Source organism: Ctenopharyngodon idella, chromosome 7, assembly GCF_019924925.1.
Source record: "Ctenopharyngodon idella isolate HZGC_01 chromosome 7, HZGC01, whole genome shotgun sequence".
NCBI classification, from domain to species: Eukaryota; Metazoa; Chordata; class Actinopteri; order Cypriniformes; family Xenocyprididae; genus Ctenopharyngodon; species Ctenopharyngodon idella.
In genome coordinates this window covers 9,070,672-9,094,155 of record NC_067226.1, presented here as the reverse complement: position 1 = coordinate 9,094,155, position 23,484 = coordinate 9,070,672, and the positions used below count along the sequence as shown (strand labels likewise).

At 37.9% G+C, this 23,484-nt stretch overlaps 3 protein-coding genes across 3 annotated transcripts; 2 read left to right on the top strand and 1 right to left on the bottom strand.

Annotated features, from left to right (window-relative positions):
• Nucleotides 1–1,773: 1,773 nt before the first annotated feature.
• On the top strand, nucleotides 1,774–6,632 carry muc15 (mucin 15, cell surface associated). The gene is made up of 5 exons (XM_051899705.1): nucleotides 1,774–1,917; nucleotides 2,015–2,200; nucleotides 3,656–4,459; nucleotides 5,544–5,723; nucleotides 5,876–6,632. Exons 3-5 carry the CDS (start codon nucleotides 3,667–3,669, stop codon nucleotides 5,995–5,997), a joined length of 1,095 nt encoding a protein of 364 aa, XP_051755665.1. The 5' UTR covers nucleotides 1,774–1,917; nucleotides 2,015–2,200; nucleotides 3,656–3,666; the 3' UTR covers nucleotides 5,998–6,632.
• An 84-nt stretch (nucleotides 6,633–6,716) lies between these two features.
• On the top strand, nucleotides 6,717–18,304 carry dis3l (DIS3 like exosome 3'-5' exoribonuclease). Its single transcript, XM_051899703.1, is given in 18 exon segments — nucleotides 6,717–6,981; nucleotides 7,803–7,956; nucleotides 8,145–8,273; nucleotides 8,607–8,742; nucleotides 8,842–9,009; nucleotides 9,087–9,165; nucleotides 9,281–9,460; nucleotides 9,850–10,019; nucleotides 11,069–11,230; nucleotides 11,383–11,633; nucleotides 12,435–12,527; nucleotides 12,654–12,934; nucleotides 12,937–13,177; nucleotides 13,785–13,939; nucleotides 16,101–16,279; nucleotides 16,378–16,523; nucleotides 17,180–17,351; nucleotides 17,489–18,304. Coding segments are annotated over 18 exon segments (3,186 nt in total). The 5' UTR covers nucleotides 6,717–6,836; the 3' UTR covers nucleotides 17,834–18,304.
• Nucleotides 18,305–19,108: 804 nt separating this feature from the next.
• On the bottom strand, nucleotides 19,109–23,387 carry tipin (timeless interacting protein). Its single transcript, XM_051899707.1, is given in 9 exon segments — nucleotides 19,109–19,855; nucleotides 20,066–20,117; nucleotides 20,119–20,246; nucleotides 20,339–20,393; nucleotides 21,054–21,176; nucleotides 21,346–21,421; nucleotides 21,539–21,632; nucleotides 21,823–21,974; nucleotides 23,226–23,387. Coding segments are annotated over 8 exon segments (894 nt in total). The 5' UTR covers nucleotides 21,962–21,974; nucleotides 23,226–23,387; the 3' UTR covers nucleotides 19,109–19,628.
• Nucleotides 23,388–23,484: the final 97 nt, after the last annotated feature.

Sequence of the window (23,484 nt, the reverse complement as noted above, 5' to 3'; positions counted from 1 at the left end):
GAACTCGGCATAAGACCGAATGCACGCATGGATCATGCATTTTCTTACCCAACTGAAGACATAACCGACTATGTTTACTAGGATACTCACTGAGATGGGTATTTTTTGACATAATTTTGTGTGAATTTGTCCGTTCAAGCACAGGAAGGCATGAAAGAGAGTTCAACTTAGTATTTTTGCGCTGTCTGAGACGCAGCTTTCAGGGAGCACGCTTCAGATGTTTCGGATGTTGAACTTCCCACATAGCATGGGAGTAACGAATTACAGACGCTCCTTAACAGACGGATACATGAGTCCAGGAGGGAGGTGGAACAGAAGCGGAACAGGGAGAGGGACAGAGGGCCAGACACATGAGGTGGGAGAATGACTGGAGACTGAGGCAGATCGGAAAGCCAGGTTGGAGCCATCCGAGCAGGTGGCCGGGGCGGAGCTGATGGGACTGAAGACCATTTCAGTGGAGCTGAGGACCACCACGGCGGGGTAGATGACCACCACAGCAAAGCAGATGGGACTGAAGATCCCTGCAGTGGAGCAGAAGACCACCACAGCAGAGCAGATGGGACTGAAGATCCCCATGGTGGAGCAGGAGGAGCTGGTGACCACCACAGTGGAGCAGGCAGAACTGTAACAAAGGGCACAGAAAGGTTAGGGTTGGCTTCTGGGATCTGGCTTCTTTGCCTTGTCAAGACAGGCAAAAAGTTCAGTAATGGCCTCCGTGGCCATAACAGGCCAGGCAGGACATCCAGAAGTAATGTCCATGACAAGGTAAGAGGAGTCTTTAATAGCGGCCTCCTTGGCGACCACCATGATCATGTCAGGGCCGACAGGAAACTCAGGGGTGACCTCCATGGTTGTGTCAGAGCAAGCAGGAAGTTCATGCTTGCCCTGACACAGAACAGAGAGTTCATGAGCAGACGCTGCCACCTCAGGAGGAGCTGGAGAAGTCTGTGCGGCCCACACATACAAGATGTCCCCGTCATCACAGGAAATGCACTCAATGGTAGAAGAGTCTAAGAGACCACCGGACTTGGGACTGTCTGGCTGGGGATGCTAACTGCTTCCTCAGGTCCGGAATGTCGATCATAATGGTTACAGGTTCTGGCATGGTGGCCGTGACAACAGGAGACTCTGGCATGATGGTCGTCACGGCGGGAGACTCTGATGTAGCGGACGTGATGGCTGGAGACTTTGGCGTGGCTTCCATGACCGCTGAAGACTCTGGCGTAGCGGCCATGATGGCTGGAGACTCTGGTGTGGCGGGTACAGCGTGAATGTTGCATTCCTCCTCTGCAACTCCAACAATAAAAGCTGAGTCACTCAGTTGTAAGTTTATGTACAGTTCTAATATCCAATTAGGATCATGCATCCGCATAATTGAGATGGCTCAGACAGCATCATTATTCTTGATATTTGATATATCAAAGAACAATCATATAATCGCTCCCTTCAGGACAGAAAGAAATTATAATAAACCCTCTGCTGGGCAAATGTGGGAAGTACAAATCATCTGGCCAGTTTGTCCACTTTCATTCCAGCCACAGGTACTCTAAATTCAGGCACGAGATTAAGCACTGAAAACAAACCCCTACTATCACTCCTAAATACATGCCTAAAAGTTTCACCATCTCAGTATGACATTGTAAAAATACAGAATTTATTTGACCCCACTGCCACAAAAGATACCCTTATGACGCACAAGGTCATGTAAAAATAGCATGTGTCTTTTGTCATGGATATTGTTGCAAAGATATGGGAAGGATGAAAGCAGATCTGAGCAACCTATGTGTTTCCATGGACACAGAGCATGGGAGGAATGCTCGGAGGCCCAGCGCGTCAGGTGCTCCTCCCTCCAGGGAGTTTTAGTTGCTCAAAGTCTTCAAAACCCACATCCAGGATATACCTGTGTACAGTGATGAGGTGTGTATAACTGACGTATGACTGGAGAATGACATTCAGCTTAAGTCCTAGTTACAGCAGATGCACATCAATGCTTTATTTGTCTGTTTGTGTCCAGGAAGTTTGATGCAGAGGTGTGGTTTACAGGTGAAAATTCAGGAAAGGCCAGTTTCCTGATAGCCACAAGTGAGGTAGATCCCTCCCCCTTGCCACTTGTCTCTGGATGCACAGTCTCTGAACTCTCAGACGATTCTATTTCAACCTCGATCATCTCACCCGAACCCAGCAAGCAGCACTCAGGTAGGTACACGTTTCATTTTAAATCCATAGAAATCTATTGAGGAAAGTTGTACTGCTTTCACATTCGGCTGGCCTAGTTTGGTGTAAAATGGAGAATAGGTATTAGATGTCAGTGGTATAAAGGCTATTCAGATTAAAGGAAATCATTAGGGTTAAATAACTAATAATAAATCACCATTGGGATGTTTGACCGATGATACCACATACCTAGAGGTTTAACACCTGAAAACCATAAGCAAAGATATTGTAGTATGAGTTTTTCCGAATGTGATGATGAACTTCTATCCAATAATGAATGAACCAATAATGTATTCCTTAAAAAAAAAACTGGAATGTATATTATATTATAGATTAACACATGTTCCTAACACCTTTTATCTCAGTACATTGCGTTATTGACTATTCTTTAATCCTGTTTCGATCTTCAACATAAGAGATGCCACATACTCAGTTACTGGGAAACCTGTTTTGGCACATTCTAAGATAATTAATGAAATATTTTCCTCCAGATGACATGTACATCTTTTTTTTTTTTTGGCCGAGGGGGTTAGGGGGAGGGATTTTCATATTGTCCTCATATTGCCAATCAAACATAAAATATAATGATAAAGATATAAAGAATACTTTATATAATGCCCATAAAAATAAGAACAAGGAAATGTTATATTGTTACAATAACTTAAATAGATATAATAACATAACATTATCACTTCTATTTTTAGTTTTGTTAGTGTTTGGCAATACATGGATGATAGCAGATAAACTGGCCAAACAGGAATAGCTATGAAGTCACAACGTGATGGAAATAATTACTCAGTCACAAGTGTAGGTGTGTCTGTTTAACAACACATTAAAATCAAAATATAGAAATCAATTACTGACATTATCATTATATGCCACTTCTATAACGCATCAATACATATTATTCAAATGTTTATACAAGTATCTGTGTGAGAGTCACGTTATCCTTTTTGTTTTGCTATAATTTTACTCAAAATGTATATGTAAATTTGTATACTATACAAAGAATACTGAACATTGTGTGCTCACATTATGTTATTGCAATGCGGTGACATGGTTGAATGGTGTACATTACACTTGCATCAAGAGGGCTTAGATACACTTCAGTGAAAAGGACTCATGAGAGTGGAACAAAGGGCTGCTAAACAGAGGTTTCTGGGAAATAAAGACTGAAGAACACTTTCATTTTATATAGGAGAGACATCTTAGGATTTCCCAAATGTTGATTAATATTGTGAGCATTTGGCTTTTGCCAGCATTTATAGTGACGATGTCTATGTAATATAACATTTGTCACATTTAAAATAGTGGAATATTTTTGCCCCTTTTTTTTTTTGGATGTTGGTCTTGAGAGTTTGTCCTAAGTGAGACCAAATTTTTTTCTGTGATAAGCACATTCACTCTACACACAAGTAACATGTCTTATTTTGGCAGGTAGAACAACCCAACATGAATTTGCCACTGGGCATCACACTTACACTCCTCTTGATACTTCAGACATTCCAACAAGTGTCCACCCAGATACCTGATGAATGGAAAAGAGATAATACGGCTATGGACATCAACGAAACACAGTCATCTAGTGAGAAACCTTCTGTTTCAATAGGAGAAAGTGCGGAGAATTCCAAAGCCAAATCAGAGGGAAGTTCAGAAGAGAAAGGAGAATCATTTGGCTCATTTATTTTTACTGAAGGAGACGGACAGAAGCAGAATTCCACAACACTGTATCAAATCCCTGATCACAAGGATAATGACACAGAAGAAGCCAGTTCTGGCGGACCCATTGCTACAACGCCACCTCCTATGATTGCACTTAATTCTAGTCCTGACCCCTCAGATACTTCAACAGATTCCAGTGAAACACATACAGAGGAGACAGCCACAAATACCACCACACCAGAGCCGGAGCACACAAATCAATCTGCTCTTAATGACACATATACCAGTCCAAAACCTGAGACGAACACAACAGAGAGCAGCCTTGACGAATCGGGTTCTGGATATTTGCCCTCAGATGATGTGCCCACCAACAGCACTACTAAGAGTCCGGCCACCACAACAAAAGATGAGAGCATCCAGTACAAAACTACAGTGAGTCCAACTGAACCACCAGTATACGGAACAACAACACCAGAGATTCCACCTCCCATCCCTGAGGACACCACTACACCTGCCCCAGAGAGTGAGGACACAGGAGCAGACCCAACCGGATCTTTTGACAACAAAGATAATTCTGAAAGAGGTTAGACTCACAAATCAACATTAATCAAGCATTAATAATCAGAGTGTTTATACCAAAGAGTAAGCTTCATTTGATGGCCGAACAATTGTGTCATGAGATATTCATAATTACACTACGTTTAAAAATCACATTTTAAAAATAATTTTCTAATTATATTTTACAATATTTCTGTTTTCACTTTACTGTTTTTATTTTTGATCAAATAAATGCAGCCTTATAGGAGACTTCTTTCGACAACATCTTACTGACCAGTAGTGTATATGACAAAATGATAGACAAAAATATTTTAGCTGAACTGGAAATACAAAGCACACTACAAGTCTGGGACACTGATAGTGTTTTGACCTTTTATAAGCATCTTTTCTCTCTCCATTTCCGTAGTTCACAAATCTTTTCATTTCATCCCTCAAGCCAACCTTTATTCTCAGCTTCTCAATTCAGTCATAAAAGCCATATTTGCTTCTGTTCCTCTGTGTTGGATTGGGTTTCGGGCTTTGTTTGTCCTCTGCTCTGGGCCAGAGTGTCTAGTTACTGACACCTCACCTTCCCTAACAATAAGAGTGGTGTTCACCCCGCTGATATTAGAAGGGGCTCCTTTCGGGGTCAGGTGTGCACCAATGTGACACAGAACACCTGACATTGCTGGAGAACAAATAAATCCCATTATCTCTTCATGTAACTCTGACCAATTTGTGTTCAAACTGCATCCTAAACTTGAAACAACAATGGTTATATTTACGTATCCAGAATTATTATAGATTTTGTGTGTTTGGCCTCTTGAAGTATTTTAATAAATTGCAGAAAAAAGGCTTTTAGTTTTAACAATTGTTAAACTCTTTAATTTGGAAAGACCACCGATGGTGTTGGTCTGATTCTGTTCCCATTTTTTTTAAACAAGGAACATATTAAAGGCAACCACAATACCATTTTTCATTTCTGAGCAACATTGGATTAACAGGAAGCAGGATATTCTGCTGTTTTATCTCTGTTCTATAATTTAGCCAAGTATTTCTTTTATTGAGGGCATCTTTAGGTAAAGAGATTAGTGTATTTGTTACAATAAACATGAAATATGTCTTTACAGGTTTATCCTCAGATGTTACAGATGCTACTGAAAACAGGAAAGGACAGGCATGGGCTATAGTCCTAGCTGTTGGGATTGTAGTGGGGATCATTGCCTTGGCAGCATTTATCATCCTGAATCGAAGGAACAGAAGAGACTTTTCACACAGAAAACTGGTGGAAGAGACGTCACCTGATCCAGGTAATATAAAACTCTCCTGTCATTATTTGCATCACATTGAACCGAGATCCATTTGAATAGCCTATATCTGTGAGGGCTTCTATGAACATATGCAGATTAATTTTTCCACTCTGATGCTGTTATTTAAATTGTTTTGTATCATCCTTTCAAAGTTCTCCGACTGGATAACAGTGAGCCACTAGACCTGAAGTTTGATGGATTTGGTTACTACAATCCAGGACTACAAGGAGATAACATCCAGATGACCAACTTTCCACAGGGACGGTCACAATGAGAACAAATCTGTGATGCCAAAGACTCTTTATTTAGCTAATGTTGCACCCATGTGAAGACAAAAGGATGTAATTAAGAAATTATTGTCATTTTTAAAGTGATTTGCCAAATCAATCTCAAGGCAATTTTACATAACTGAACAATTAAAAATGTTTTTAATTTTAAGTAGTGTCTTTTGTTGGGATGTTTTAGACTATTTAAAATAACCAAAATATGAAGAATATTTCCATACTTGGCTTTGTTGGGATTGCAAAGCACTGGATTGTATGTCTGCTTCTTTTTAAGTGTTCTTTGTTCTTCTTCAGATCAACGAGACTGTTTACTTGACAAATAATTATTGTATCATGTCAAAACCAAACCTAATTTCTGAATGTTGCTAAGATAGTGTGAAATGACCAGCATTATGACACAATTTCTCTATGCACACTATGTTTTGTCTAAAATATTATGTCAGTGAACTGGGGGAAGTATTTTCTGACACAGGTCTAATAGCCTACCTTTCTTCTGAGCCTATTATTTAAAGAATGTTTTAGTTTACAGTAGCTTAAATGTTAAAAAATAAATAAATCAAGAATTAACATGACAGTAGGTTTTCAGAATATTATAAATAATAAAAATGATTCAAAATAATAATAATATTTGCCTCCGTGTTTAATTGATTATAGACTATTATAATATATTATTAAGAATACCGGAAGCAGTTTGATCTTGCTCGCGTCCTCCAGTCCAGTAGATGGCGCAGATTCATTCGAATATAATAAACGCATCTTAATAAACAGCAAAGAAGAATTGAGGCTCTTGTCTGATGTTTTTGAATGTTACCTCAAACTGTAGTTTATTATGGATGATCCGGTCATAATCAAAACCGAGAAGGTTTTACATTTGAACAGCTCAAAGGGTAGAAAGGTCCGTGTGGTTCGGGAGCATTATGTGAGGCAGCAGGTGCCGTGTGGGAACTCGTTCTGTCAAGCGAACTGTCACAACGGTAAGAGGAGCATGAGACAGTCAAACATCAAAAACAACATGAAATGTGTAGTTTGTTTTCCGCATCAGTATACCAACAGAACTAGCTAACAAGAGGTCATCTTAAAATACGAGGTCTGTACCTTCTACACTTCACTATAGTTTTAGGAAATGTTAAATTATTGTACAGTAATTCTCATTACTGGTGACCAGGACAATTATATAGTGGATTTAACATCAAAATTTAAAGTCTAACGTTAAAATGCATTTTTTTTTAATGTATCCTTTTCACTTTAAATACTTTGGTCAGTTAATAAGAATAACTTATGTAGTTTTATATTATTTATTTGAAAGAATTAAAAGCCGTTTCATCCTTGTATCATTTATTAACTAGTCGAGGTTGATATGGCATTTAGAAAGTAATTAGTTATAAGTAATTAAATACTTTTTGGAGAGAGTCATTTGAACAGTAATGTAATCACACTGTTGAAGATGAAATTAGTAACTAGTAATTAATTACTTTTTTAGAGTAACTTACCCAACATTACTGGTGACTAAATGATGTCAGAACTTTGCCATTCCATAATAGTTTAGGATGAACATAATGTAGATTTTTAGCAATTGAACAAACATAAGTTCACGAGTTGCAACCATTCTATGCTTTACCCTACTACACTGATAATCATCTGTGATTTACTGATGTTTCGGTGAATGATGGACAAGAAATATTTTTGTTCGGTAGTTCATCCTGCAATTAATTTGTTCCATGTGTGATGAATTTTCATATTGTGTTCACAATAATAATGGTTTCCAATATAATATCAACCGTTTGTGCTCCATCAGTTGGGAAGGTGCTGTCTAGTGATGTGACCCACTATGTGGTTCCGGATGTGGGAGTAGTTCGGGATTTCCTGGAGATTCTGGAGTTCAGGGAGCTGCAGGGTATCGTTTTGACCCAGACAGCCTACCAGACTGTTCAGCACACGCGTGGACGCAGGTCAACTTCTCAAAAATCGTTTTTGATATTAGTTTTACTTTATTTTACTGTTACACATTGTGCATTTTTAAGCACTCACTCCTAGTGTTGTGTGTGAATAAAAAAGGAAAATTCCTTCAGGAAAATTAGAAGGGTTATTTATTTTTAAAGGTTTATTTTATGGATGCATTTTGTTTTGTCTTGTACAGGCACTATAACAGACTGCGTGCTTTACTGAAGGATCCTCGCCACGATTGCGTACTGTTTGCAAATGAGTTTCAGCAATATTCCTACTGTCCCAGAGACAAGGGTGAGTCTCAAGACAAATGGAATACGAGGTGGGTCCTGACTATCCAGTATTACACTTTCTTTAATGCATTGTGTACTTTGAGAAAAGAGTATTAATAGTGTATAGAGAAATAGAGTATTCATTTGTGTCAACTTCTAAAGTGCCATACACTTCGATTTTCAATAAACATAGAAGCATGCGGTACAATTTTTAAAAATGCAAATAAAGCGGATGAAACCTTATTGAGAAGTGAAGCTGCTTCCATGTTCACATAGACACTTCATATGAACTATAGGAGAGACCTGAACTGCAGATTTCCTAAAAATATTTGATCACTCATGGGAAAGTCATTTTTATCTGAAAATGATGTTGATTCTTCCAGAAAAGTGTACAATGCAGCAGTTTGGTACTATAATCATCTGGCTGGACTCCGGCCAGTGGTCATGATTACAGAAGATACTGACACTATTTTAGAATATAGTGCCTTAAACAGCGGAGTGTATGTCATCTCAACTCAGGTATGTTCTTTTATTTCCTGTCAAATCTGTAGTGTTTTAAGTGCATTAAATGAGACCAACATACTTGTCCATTAGTAACACCAGTAAACTCTACTGTAGGAGTACCTGTTAAGTTTCTGGCCGGACCTGCAGGCCGCCCATGATCTGTACAACTCCATTGCTCAGACCCTTCAAGAGCGAGAGAGTGAGGGAGCAGAGAAGGTGTACGGTGAACACCTGCCTGCGGAGGTGCTTGAGGCTGGTATAAAATCTGGCAGGTACATCCAGGTAAGTGCCTCTCAGAGATGCTGTTTTTCAGATCTCTTTTTGCTGGCTACATTCCAACCCACTTTCTCCCCTTTAAGGGCATCCTCAGCGTGAACAAACATCGGGCACAGCATGAAGCCTTTGTCCGTTATGAGGGTTCAGCCAGCAAAAATACAGGTTGTTACCAACATACTTTAATCAGTTGTTCAAATTTTTCAGTTTACTTACACTCTTATTGAAAGTTTTATGGTCTTTTACCTTTGACCCTGCCTGTGCGATCCTGTGTTTTTAGAGCTAAACAGCGATGTGCTGATCAGTGGAGCGAAGCACCGTAACCGAGCAGTGCATGGAGATATGGTTGTCATAGAGCTTTTGCCCCGTAATGAGTGGAAGGGCAGGACTATGGTGCTAACAGAAGGTCAGGGGGAGGAGCGGGTACAGGAGGACATCCAGAGTCAGCCCTTGCCCACAGGTAACCATAGCTATATGATGATTACAACTGGTCTAGAACATTCTGAGCAGAACGTGATGATTGACTGATGCACAGGCAGACAGATCAGTGGATATACTGTACACACGCTTTTGGATTCAGAAGTCTGAAACCACAATTGAAAATGCTAATTTAATAGATTTTTTTAATCACAAATTAGTATGTGTTTGAGTGACTATTTTATTGATTTTTTTTTTTTTTTTTTTTTTTTTTTTTTTTTACAATTTTACATCTTAACATTGTTTTAATTTTTCAAAGAACTTCCAGGTTCAAATGACAACATTTCCAAAGTTTCAGTAGGTTTTTGGACCTGCAGATTGATAGCTGTATAAGTTGTGGCTGTTTTTGACTGTCTTCTCTCTTTGCTGTAGGCAGGGTGGTGGGTATTCTGCAGAGGAACTGGAGAGACTACGTTGTGACATTTCCTCCTCTCGAGGAGGTGCAGTCTCAGAGCCGAAATTCACAGAAGATTCTGGTTATTCCATGGGACTACCGCATACCTAAAATCCGTATCAGCACACAGCAGGCTGAGGCACTGCAGGTGGAGATATAATTCAGTATTTTAAACACATTGTGGTATACAATAAAGTCTAGATTAGCAGATCTTGGTGCAGCAAGTTGTTATGTTTATATCATTGTTGACACCCTTTGTTTCGCACCTTGTTAAAGGGATAGTTCACCCAAAAATGAAAATTATGTCATCATTCACTTGCCCTCAAGTTGTTCGAAACCTGTATACATTTCTTTGTTCTGCTGAACACGAAGGAAGATATTTTGAAAGAAGTTTGTAACGAGGCCGCTTTGGGGCACCATTGACTTCCATAGTAGGAAAAAAAAATACTATGTAAGTCAATGGTGCCCCAGAATTGTTTCCCACATTCTTCAAAATATATTCCTTTGTGTTCAACAGAACAAAGAAATTTATACAGGTTTGGAGCAACCTGAGGGTGAGTAAATGATGACAGAATTTTCATTTTTGGGTGAACTATCCCTTTAAACCTTTAGTAGACTTAGTAGTACACTACTGAAATTAGAAATGAATGACTAGAAACTATAAAGTAAAGGATTAGTTCACCCAAAAATGAAATTTCTGTCATTAATTACTCACCCTCATGTCATTCCAAACCCATAAGACCTTCGTTCATCTTCAGAACACAAATTAAGATATTTTTGATGAAATCCAAGTGCTCTCTGACTCCTCCATAGACAGCAATTTAATTACCACTTTCAAGGCCCAGAAAGGTAGTAAAGACATCGTTAATATTCCAGCTCAGTTTTGGCCAGCTCCTGCGTCAGCATCACACGCATGCTCTCTTGAACTGCGTCGGCCAATACTGAGTCGGCATTCTGACGTAGAACCTGGAAGCTCTACACTGTGTTTACAATGTCAACAGCATAGGAGAATGGCAGGGAAGGGAAGAAACTGTTGAATAGAGTGGTTATTTTTGTTTTGTTTTTGCTCACAAAAAGTATTCTCGTAGCTTCATAAAATTAAGGTTGAACCACTGTAGTCACGTTGACTATTTTAATAACATCTTTACTACCTTTCTGTCTATAAGTCTTATTCATCTGGCATGCTTCTCTGTGTAGGACCAAAGAGTAATTGTGCGTCTGGATTCATGGGAGAGTACTTCTGTCTACCCAAATGGCCATTGTGTGAGGGTTCTGGGAAAAGCAGGTGAGCTGGAGACTGAGATTCAGACCATCCTGGTGGAGAACTGCATCCATGTGCCACCATTCTCAGAGGCACAGGTGAGGTCATAGTGTCAGCCAATGAGTTGAGTGATTTCAAATGTATAAATTGTGATTTTGCCCTATTAAAAGAGTAAATTCCCAGTAGTAGACCCTCCAGAATGGTACAAGGTGTATTCCCATGAAATCTGTGTTTTTGAATGTCCCTTTAGTTGCGAGAGATGCCAGTTAACACAGAGGAGAACCCATGGCAGATGGACAGCAGTGAGGTGTCTTCTCGACGGGACCTGAGAGAGACGCATCTAGTGTTCAGTATCGATCCTAAGGGCTGTGAGGACGTGGATGACACCTTGTCTGTACGGACTTTGCCTGGGGGTAAACGGTTAGAGCTGGGTGTCCACATTGCCGATGTCACTCACTTTGTCAGGGAGGGCTCTCTTACAGACCTAGAGGCACGGTCCAGGTATGGAGATTCGCCAGTTATTCAATACATAGTGGTGGAATAGTAAGAGTATTTTATTGTTTAACATAATTATGACACATTGATATAAATGTTTAATGTTCTGTTTTTGTCACTCTTACTAATGAAGAATATTGGTGATTAATGTGTTAATTATCAAATGTCTGTGGTGAATGTATATTTGTAAATATTTGAATAGCATATAATATTATGGTAACTAATCCAAAAAAATGAAATAAGATGCATACATACCGTAAGTTTGGGGTCAGTATGTTTTTTTAAAGAAATTAATTATTTAACATTAATTATTTAGCAAGGTTGCATTAAATTAATCAAAAGTGACTGTAAAGACATTAATAATGTAAAAAAAAACGTTCTTTAATACTAATGCAAAATGCTAATACATTTTGAACTATCAATTCCTCAAACTACTGTTTACAGCAATAGAAATGTTTCTTCAGCAGCAAATCAGCATATTAGAATGATTTCTGAAGGATCATGTGACTCCAAAGACTGGAGTAATGATGCTGAAAATTCAGCTGTCAACACAGGAATAAATTACATTTTAAAATATACTAAAATAGAAAATGGCCTTTTTAAATTATAATAATATTTCACTAAATTACTGTATTTTTGATCAAATAAATGCAGCCTTGATGAGCATAAGAGATTTATATCAAAAACATTAAAAAAAAAAACTTAATGACCCTAAACTTTTGAACAGTAATGCAAGTTGATTTTTGGTTTAGGCCCCCAGATTTAAAATCCCACCAGATTTGAATCAGCTCTCCTTTCTAAATGCAGGGCAACCACTTACTACCTTGCTGACCGGAGGTATGACATGCTGCCAGCAGTGTTGAGTGCTGACCTGTGCTCCCTCCTTGGAGGAGTGGACCGGTGAGTAACACACAAACCTTTCCCTGCTATTTGAGACTTTGAAAGTGACCCTAATGTGCCACCTAAATCTGTGTGGATTTTCTGTCTGTATTCTGTGACAGTAATGAGAAATGTAATTTGTTCCAGATATGCCATGAGTGTGTTGTGGGAGCTGGATGCTGAGTCTCTGGATGTGTGTACAGTTTGGTACGGTCGCACTCTTATCCGCTCCTCCTATCAGCTTCACTATGAGCTGGCCCAGAGCCTGCTGAATGGCGATGAGGTCGAGGTGCCTGAGCTAGCCGAGCTCAAGGGTTCACAGCGGGACCAAAAACTAGCTGAGCTCATGCAGGCCCTGGAGACTCTGACGAGGGTAGCCAGGCACCTTCGGGCACAGAGAGATAAGGGTGGTGCTCTGGAGTTGGAGGGGTGGAGGTTAGGGCTCAGCTGGATGAGGAGAAGAACATTACAGCCCTTGTGCCTAAACAGCCTTTGGAGGTTCATGAGACTGTGGCAGAGTGCATGATCCATGCCAACCACTGGGTGGCACGCAAGATACAGGAAAGCTTTCCACATCAAGCACTTCTGCGTCATCACCCACCACCCAAACAGGAGTTCTTCAGTCAGCTAATCGACAGTGCCAAGGCCCGTGGCTTCAGTATTGATACAAGGTAACAAAAAAATAAAAAAAAGGTTTTGAAAAGTTAATGTTAGTGTTTTGAAAGAAGTCTCTTATGCTCACAAAGGTTTTATTTATTTGATGAAAAATATAAAACAGTACTTTTGTAAAATATTATTACCATTTAAGATACCTGTTTTCCTATTTTAGTATATTTTAAAATATAATTTATTCCTATGATGGTAAAGATGAATTTTTGTCAGCCATTACTCCAGTCTTCAGTGTCACATGATGCTTCAGAAATCATTCTTTTTTTTTTTTCAGAAATCATTCTAATATGTTGATTTGGTGCTCAATAAACATTTCTTATTATTGTCAATATTGAAAACAGTTGTGGTGCTAAAAATGTTTGTGGAAAGTGTGATACTTTTTTTTTCAGGATTCTTTGATGAGTATAAAGTTCAAAAGAACAACATTTATTTAAAATAGAAATCTTTTGTAACATTATAAATGTCTTTACTGTCACTTTTGATCAGTTTAATGCATCATTGCTGAACAAAAGTGTTAATTTCTTTAAATCTTACTGACCCCAAACTTTTGAACAGTATAGAATACATGCATGTATATATTCATGTGTCTGTCTGCATTGTTTAAACTAGGTCAAACAGGGCTCTGGCTGATTCTCTGGAGCGCGCTGTGGATCCTCAGGACCCCCTGGTGAACAGGATGTTGAGAATGATGGCCACACAGGCGATGTCTAATGCTCTTTACTTCTCTACAGGAGCCTGTCCAGAGGAACAGTACTATCACTATGGTAAATGCTTTTCATTCTCTCATTATTACAAATTACAGATGTTAAACATCGGTTGTAGCTTTTATTCTTATAGCAATAAATAGTATGAATAAAAATTCTATCATGATTTAACCTTGTGCAACCTTATGGACATTTTTGTCCATTTCAGTTTAGTTTTTTGTTATAAGTGTGCCTTTGTTAATGCCAACTACATGAATTTTGGCTCAGGTGTTTATTTTTATTGGAATTTTAATATTTTACCCTCATTTCCTTCAAAAAATCAATTTTACCCTTCGTACAAAAAATACTCACACTCAGGACCTTAAGGACAAAAATGTCCACATTGAAACCCATTAAAACTGCAATTTTTTTAACCCAGGGCCATTTGACTATAAAATGATACAATATTTGCAAATAGGCATTCATTCTATCGGCAAGGCTTCAAATTTTACATTTTTACCATTATTTAGTAGATTGTGCCATATTTTCATATTTGGCATTTAAAAGAAATACTCGCTTTATTTGTGTTTTCTGCTTATGCATATTATAGTCCATTATAGAGTCAATTTGAAAAATAATGCAGCTATAATTGTGTGGGTATGTTGGTAAGGATGTCAGAGTGTAGTTTGCATGTGTTTACTGAAAATTTAATGTGTGTAAATAGTTTGAAAGAAATTATATCGTACTGGCAATCAAAAAATCACACTCCATGTATGAGTCACACCCTTGGCAGGGTCATAGGGCCATGTGAAAACTATGAAAAATGTCAAAGAAGGCTTTCTTCTTTTCTTGAGGTTTTTCTTTTTCGTCCAAACACGCATCTTAACCCTTGATTGCACTTTTTCACTTGTTATTGTTTTTGTACGGAGATAAAAGGTATGCTTGAATTTGAAGTAGAAGTTCAGAAGCCCCTAAACACATTGTTTTAGTTTTTACCACAAGAAAATGCTGATTTTTTTTAGTCTGGTAGATTTTATACAAAGTTTGAGTTCACACAGGTGTCCTCACAGCCAAACCTATAAATATGTGGTGCTTGAGGGGTTGATCATTTCATTGTTTGAAGAGACGTTACTCAGCAGAGGAAGCTCTGAAGCTAGTGTTGCCCACTGACAGTGAGCACACAGGTGCATTAGAAGCCGAGGATGTAAAGAAACCGATTTGTAAAGCGTTAAAATTCTGAAAATGAATGAATGTTTGGTAATTATGAATAGAAGAGATGCTGATAAAAAAAAACAGTCAGTGAAAGTGTAAAAAAATATTAATATATAATATTTCTATGACAGTTTTTTGGCATGGACATTTTTGTCCATTATGGACCTAAGTGTTAGTTTTTGTAAAAAATCTGACACTACATAAAAAATATAAATGGCCTCAAAATTAATGTTGTTGTTATTCATTGACCCACCCAAGAATCTAATAAGCAAAGAAAAAAAATTCTGCTTAGCATTTAGTTTATGAAAATAAACTACTATTTTTATTTTTTTCATAAAAAAACACCTATGGCATTATGTAAACAAACCAGCATTTAAAGGGTTAAAGTTTTTAAAATTAATGAATGTTTGATATCTATGGATAGAACAGATGCTGGTTAAAAAATTGACATCAGTGAAAGTGGAAAAAAATATTAATAAATCATATTTCTATGACAGTTTTTTGGCATGGACATTTTTGTCCATTATGGACCTAAGTGTTAGTTTTTTTAAAAATCTGACACTACATAAAAAATATAAATGCCTCAAAATTAATGTTGTTGTTCTTCATTGACCCACCCAAGAATCTAATAAGCAAAGAAAAAAAATTCTGCTTAGCATTTAGTTTATGAAAATAAACTACTATTTTTATTTTTTTCATAAAAAAACACCTATGGCATTATGTAAACAAACCAGCATTTATGGTATAAAGGGTTAAAGTTCTTAAAATTAATGAATGTTTGATATCTATGGATAGAACAGATGCTGGTTAAAAAATTGACATCAGTGAAAGTGGAAAAAAATATTAATAAATCATATTTCTATGACAGTTTTTTGGCATGGACATTTTTGTCCATTTTGCACCTAAGTGTAACTTTTTTTTTTGAATGCACGAGGGTTAAAACCTCCATAGACAGTGACATTTTGGTATATTTTGCTTGCTAGAACTAAAAGGATGGAGGTATAAATCGTGCTGTTCATGTTGTTTTCAGGTCTTGCACTGGATCGATACACTCACTTTACCTCTCCAATCAGACGCTACGCTGATGTATTAGTTCACCGGCTGCTCATGGCTGCCGTTCAGCTGGAGAAGGAAGGATCACTAAGCAAAGCTTTGGACAGTAACAAAGAACTTGAGGAGCTGGCTCAACATATCAACAATAAAAACAGAGTAAGTGGGGCCATTAGCTTTTGTGTCAATGTTTTAGTAGTAAAATATTAATGATTTTCTGGGAAAATCACTTCTCAAACTCTCTGTTTGTGTGACAGGCAGCGCAGCACGCACAGAAGCAGTCCACGGAGCTCTTCCAGTGCCTCTACTTCAGAGACAAAGACTCCAGCACAGATGAGCGCTGTGTGGCTGATGCTGTGATCTACGCCATCCGAGCTAATGGTTTTCTTGCCTTCGTACCACAGTAATGCTTATGGAACATTACTTTGTTTTGAACATGGTTTAGACAAAACGTTAAACAAAAAATAATATTAAATTATACAACATCATTCAAAAGTTTGGAATGGGTAGAACTTTTCTGAAATAAGTCTCTTATGCTCACCAAGGCTGCATTAATGTGATCAGAAACAGCATGGTGATATTGTTACAATTTAAAATGTTTTCTATTGTAATATATTTTAAAATGTAATTTATTCCTGTGATGGCAAAGTTGAATTTTCAGCATCATTACTCCAGTCTTCAGTGTCACATGATTCTTCAGAAATCAGTCTAATATGCTGATTTGCTGCTCAAAAAACATTTCTTATTAATATCAGTGTTGAAAACAGTTGTGCTGCTTAATATTTTTGTGGAAACTGATACATTTTTGTCAGGATCCTTTGATGAATGGTAAGTTTAACAGAACAACATTGATTTGAAATAGTAAATCTTTTGTAACAATGTAAAAGTCTTCTCTGTCACTTTTGATCATTTTAATGCATCCTGAATAAATGTATTAAAAAATCTTACTGACCCCAAACTTTTGAATGGTAGTGTACACCAAAAATAGCTATTAAATATATGTTGGACATGATGTTTGATGTCAAGCTGCTGTAACACTTCTGTAACCTGTTCACACAGGTATGGTGTGAAGGGAGCCGTGTACCTTAAGGATCGAGAGGGTCAGGTGGTCAGTGTTGATGGAAATGGAAGATGTGAGTGGAAGACTGGGATATTACAGAGATACCCTGACAGGATCAACACCTGCACCAGCACTGGAACTCATACCTTTCACCTCTTCGACCACGTTACAGTAAGTAAATTCCCAGTAAACGACGAAAAATCACATTGTATGTGGTACATTTATTTGGACTGTCATAGATATTTGCTTGTTATATCCTCTGACCTCATTTTTTTCTTTGTTCTTTTTGTGTCTGTCTTCCTCCGCAGGTCCGTATCTCTGTAGAACCGTCTCGTTGCCATGCCGACGGCTTGTGTCTGCAGCTTATCAGCAACAAGCCCCATTGCGCTGCGCAACCTGAGTCCCAGCCAGCTGGTCGAGGTCGGTCTGAGCTGGTTCAGGAAGTCGTGCGCTGGGCAGAAGAGGCCTCTCTCCAGGCAGAGGAAGAGAAAGGGAGGAAGCCCAAACTGAGCAGGGAGGAGAGGAAGTTCAGGCAGAGCAGAACACCAAACCTCTATGTCCTGTTACAGGAGATCAGTGAACTTGCCCTGCTGGATCTGTCTTTATGCCAAATCAGAAATTCAGAGGAACAGACTTCTACTGCATCTTCTTAGCTTTATACTGCTGTTACTACAATTGACTAGACACAATACTCTACACAGAAAGCTTTAGGGATGGTTTTGTAATATTTGCTAGATTTAGGCCTGCCATGAAGTGTCCAGATGTGAAATAACTAGAGTTATACCTACTCAGGATTTATGAACCCTGGCTCCTTTGCATTGTCTAATACTTGATTTCATAAGGGAAAACATTGGGTCTTCCTGATACAATTTGATTTGAGATTATTTCTCAAAATGACTAATAAATAACCTAGAATAAGATCACAAATACCATGCAATTTACACAGGCTTTTTTCTACATGAAATCTGTTAAGCACATCTGTAAACCAGTCTGAGGCAATGAAAATGATAACCTATTATATTTTTGAAGTAGGCTTATAGACTTCCAAGATGTTTGCATTTTTAATGCTTTCCATTTTAATATTTTTTTATTTTTATTTAAATAAAATGTATTTTTGTATGTCAGTAATGTTTCATGGTCCATATTTATTTTCTCCTTTGTTGCTACAGAATCAAAGTGTGAGACACTATGGCCTGGTTTCACAGACAGGGTTTAGCCTAAGCCAGGATTAGGCCTTAGTTCAATTAAGGCATTTAAGTAGCTTTTATAAACTTTCACTAGAAAAACACATTACTGGTGTGCATCTTTAGACAAAACAATGACACTGACATATTTTAACATATGTCAGTGCAAGTTGCTTTCAGTTACAACAGCTCAAACATGCATTTTAGTCTAAGACTAACTTAAGCCTTGTCTATGTTAGTTATCTCCAGTAAAGGCTAGAATACACTACATAACTTTTGCCCAGATTTGGAGTTGAAGCCAGTTGTCAACCTGTCTGTATAGTTGACAGATCTCACAGAAAATCATGCAGTATATGATGTATGTAAACTTTTTTTGATGTGCGCAGACTTGAGATTTTTTTGTTTTTTAGCTTCAGACTGAATCCATCCAGTCGGTGGATATCAAACACATTTAATATTTCGAGCCAATTTTTGAAAACATTTTCATTTATCACGCCTCTCCTGACAACAAGATGCACATTTCTGCATGAGTTTGCTGTGCACAGAACAACTTGAAAGTCTGGTAGTGTTTGACCCTCAGTCATTTAGTGCATGATGCAGTTTTTCCTCTTTAACCATTTAGTCAAGTGTATGATTTTTTTTGTGTTTTAAAATCTGATTAGATTTCAAATGTTGTGTAGTGTATTCAAGCCTTGAATCTCACTTCAAAATATAGAACTGCATAAATACATCATACATCAAGGGTGTGCTACATCAACATTTTTATTAAGAAAATCAAAACAAAAATTGACACTGAAACACTGAACTGTCCAACATAACTAACAATAACACTTGTTTTGCGATGACCCCCTTTAGTCCTGCATTATTGCGTGCTTACATATATTAGGACTTTTTAATAAACTACAGCTAACAATAAAGGAAATGGTAATAATCATCTGCAAAAAGGGAATGTGATTCCCTGTAAACCTGAGGAAGAGACTATGGAAAATGTTTTGAATGTAAGTACAATATTTCAAAATCCTCACAGAGGATAAAAGATAATACAACAAAATGCAAGCTGAACTAAATAATGTGTGTGAAAGACCATTAGAGGTGATCAATCCCTGGGATGGCATTACAAAACATGCCAATGAGCTGCAGAAAATGTTTGGCATATGACTGGGAAGATTTTAAAATGTAAAAAAGCTCAACTGATTCAGCTGCTACTCCCCCAAACACCCTCAATTTATTTGTAGTCTTCTTTGTACAAACAGGCGGGATTGGTTCAATTGCTATCATCATCATCATCATCAACTATGCCATTTGGAACAGGGCTGGCACACTCATTATCATATAAAGGGGAATTCTGAAGTACAGCTGGCTTTTGTTTGAGGGGAGTTTGATTTGAGGTACTCTGATTGAAAATGCCCTCATTCTCTTGACTGATGTTCTGTCCTGAAGAACTGGTGGACGGTTCATCTGCATCTCCCTGGATGAAATTCTGAGAAGATTCTGGGAAATAAAAAAATAAAAAAAAGTGAAACAAAAATGAGACAGAAGCAGCTGAATCTTAAAATTAATATAAATGTATTAGTGGACCCAGTTTTTTCCCAGGACTAGAGGCAAATGAAATAACTTGCATTCTGATCATAACAAACACCCTTATATTATATGATGACGATGACGTCATGCCATGATATGATATCAAATGACTCCACACACCCAACTGTTTCTGCTTCGCAAGTCTCCTCTCCAGAGCCAGCTGTTTGTTGAGGCTCTATGCGCCGCTGCTGTTCCTCAGTGAGAGAGGCTGGAGCAGGAGTAGAATGGACAAACGGATCTTCAGGGAAACCTCCGTCTCCAGCTGGATCGGACTCTTCCAGTACTTGAACCTCAGCTTCCTCTGGAGGGGAGTAGGAAGTCAGTGAAACTTCAGTTTTACCTTCTGCTTTCAATAGTAGTGTAAGACTGCCAATAATTGAAAAGTATCATTACCAACGTAGTCCTCATGTGTTATTGGCATGTCCAATCGAATTCGTTTTAGACATGTCTAAAGGAGAAACAAAGTACAGCGTTAACAAAGGATGCAGACAACTTCTATTAAGGATGTAAAATATCACATATTAAGTGTTTTTAAATGAGGTTAACTCTTCCTGAATTAATTATTGTTTGAGGAGGTGTTCACAACAGGATGTTCTTGCGCTAAGCAAACAGAAATTGTTTAGAAGTGCGGTAACTCCCATATACCATTGCTAAATCACATATCCAATATTAAAAAAGTGCCAGTCATGGTGTGACAGAGAAAGAAAAAAACAACAAGACATGGCACAACAGCCTAAGACATTTGTTTAGTGTATATGTGCATAGAGTAACAGTTCAAATTGCATAGATTGGTTGGATAGCATACATTTGCACAACAGTGCTTCAGGCAAGTTCGAGTCCCAACTCATCGTCTATTCCCTACTCTATTCCCCTCTCTCCTCTCCTATCACTTTATATTACTGCTTCTACTGTCTTGTCATAACAAAGGCATAATGCCAACAATATAATTTTTAAATGAAAAAAGCACAGATAATGAAAATAAAATTAAATAAATAGCACAGATGTAAAGTAAGAACACATTCTGTGTGAACGGTTCCTAGATGAGCTTGATTTTTCCTCCATATAAAATTATTTTCTTTCATTCGCACTGTAAAGCCAGAAGTCTTACCTGAACTTCTTTTTTGCTTCCCAGACTCTCTACTTTATCAATGAACTCTTCAAACTGCATTTTAGGATATAGACGATGGGCCCAGTTCTCCATTTTCTGCATGAGGAGTTTCAGATTCTCTGTCTGAATCAGAAATGAATGAAGAGGGTGAGCACTGATAACTATTCATACATCACTCTGATTAATTTATAAACACAAAAAAACAACAGCATCTGTAATCATATAACAAAGAATTCAGGAGTTTTCAATATTCCACAAACAACTGAATTCGAAATTAAAGATTAGCCATTACTTCGTGTCCTTTGCTTTTGAACTTTACATCGTCAAATAAGGTACGGAGAGCTGGAAGACCCTTTTCAGAAATCAACCTAAAAGAAAGAAGAGAGGGAAACTGTAAATACTGAAGAAATCCAGTCATACTCTGTTTGCTAAAATAAACAAATAATTATAATTAATTACCAAATAACTGCCATCTGGTGCAGTACCTGTTAGCATCCAGTTTCGGCTGAGGCCTCTTCACCGTTCGTCTTTTTGCCACTGGCACTTCTGCTAGTTTTGACACTTCTCCATCCTCCTCACCTGAACACACAACAAAATGGGTTTCATTTACAGATTAAACATTTTTACTATGTAGAGTATGAATATCAGGGATTATGTAGCATGGAAAAGCAGGATGAGGAATTTGACCAGCTCACATCGCCAAAGCAGCAAGTGGAAAAAAATCCCACTGAAATGTTCATTTTAAGAAGACTAAGAAGGAGAAACATACCCTCTCTATTGCCAAAAGGATCCTCCTCAAGGTCCCCCCGGCCAGGCGATGACGGAGGAGGAAAAGGAGGGAAAGTCTCGTCCTCTGTGTGCTCATAATCTGGCATGTCAAACAGGCCATTTTCTAATGGATCAATCATGGTGCATAGGATCCTGTAGAGAGATTTCATTTTACTTTCAGCAGTATTCACAAAAATACATCAGCTGACAGAAGACATTTTTCCTCTCTTTTGTGTTTCTGAACAGGAGGACATTATAAAGAACCTACAGTTGAACAATAAATCTACATTTATGACATAACATTGTTATGACAAGCAGTTGTGGCCTAATGATTAGAGAGTCAGCCTTGTAACCCGAAGGTCACAGGTTCGATTCTCAATGCTGGCAAAAAAAAAAAAAAAAAAAAAAAAAAAAAAAAAAAAAAAGGAAACGGTTTGTGATGTGTGTGTGCTAACTTTGATGGGTTAAATGCAGAGGACAAATTCTGTATGGGTTACCATTCTTGGCCTTCATGTCACTTCACTTCATTATTGAAGTGACCCAATAAACAAACAGCAGGTATTACTTGGGGGTGATATGGTCAGATATTCATTTTATATTACAATTTCATATTACAATCCAATTAAAATGTTATTAATTTATGAATTAAACAATGTACAATGTATTTCTAATATGTCAAACTAATTCTAAAAGTGATCAGTCTATTATTATTTAGCTTTATTAATATTTTTAATGTACAGTTGTAAGAAGCAACCTCTCATGTCACCACAATATTGGATCTGTAAACCATGCTAGAATGTTGCAGAGTTGTTTACAAACAGAAAGCCAATCATAAACTGCTTCACTAGTTATCTTATTAAATATTCACGTAACGTTATTTGTACTGTCGCAGAAACGTTCACACTGTTTAGTCTGTATCTGACTGAAACTGTTAAAAATGTCGAACTATTGGAGTAATGAAAAGACACTTATTTTGCAGTATGTTTCGGAAGACAGTCAGAGCAAATCGACAGCAAAAAATAAAATAAAAAATCGTGTCACTGGCTCATAAATTATGAAAATAATAAACATCCTGGGTTTAAAAGTATGAAAAGTGCATATACAGTGCAAAACAAAGTCACGATTCAGTTATTGGAAGTCATTCTTATGCTATATCGACTCATTAACACTTCACTAACCTCACAGCACACACAGTGATAGTTCAGTTGTAGAATTGAGCAGACAAATGTAAAACTTTTAGAAGAGAGTTGTTTTGTTACTGTCACAGCAATTTGGCGCCAGACACTAAAGATTCAACAATACGCACGACGCCCTCGGTTTCCTCCATGACTGGATATCAAGCCCAACCGATGTCACTGTAATTTCAGTGAAAAGCTAAATATCAGTGCGGTCTGTCGAACTTACTGAATATGTGCTGTCAAATGAAGAAACTTCAACACCGACCGCAGCACGAGGATATCGATACAGTGCAGAACCAAAGTTTCTACCGGCGGCTTTTGCCTCAGCCAATCACATTTCTGATACGGCGAACGTCGATGGTTCTGTTACGTCGTTTCTCGTGTAACTGATGAGAACTGCGACGTCTACCGGCGCGGAGCGCTGGCAAGACCGATGTTCACAACAAAATAAAACACTCGATTTAGCAGCAGAGTAGTTGCTAATG

Excerpts from the sequence above, each read along its gene's own strand:
- muc15 (XM_051899705.1), top strand. The coding sequence starts at position 3,667 with ATGAATTTGCCACTGGGCATCACACTTACACTCCTCTTGATACTTCAG. Across the intron at positions 4,460-5,543 it reads CAAAGATAATTCTGAAAGAG|GTTTATCCTCAGATGTTACA; the intron begins GTTAGACTCACA and ends ATGTCTTTACAG. Across the intron at positions 5,724-5,875 it reads AGAGACGTCACCTGATCCAG|TTCTCCGACTGGATAACAGT; the intron begins GTAATATAAAAC and ends ATCCTTTCAAAG.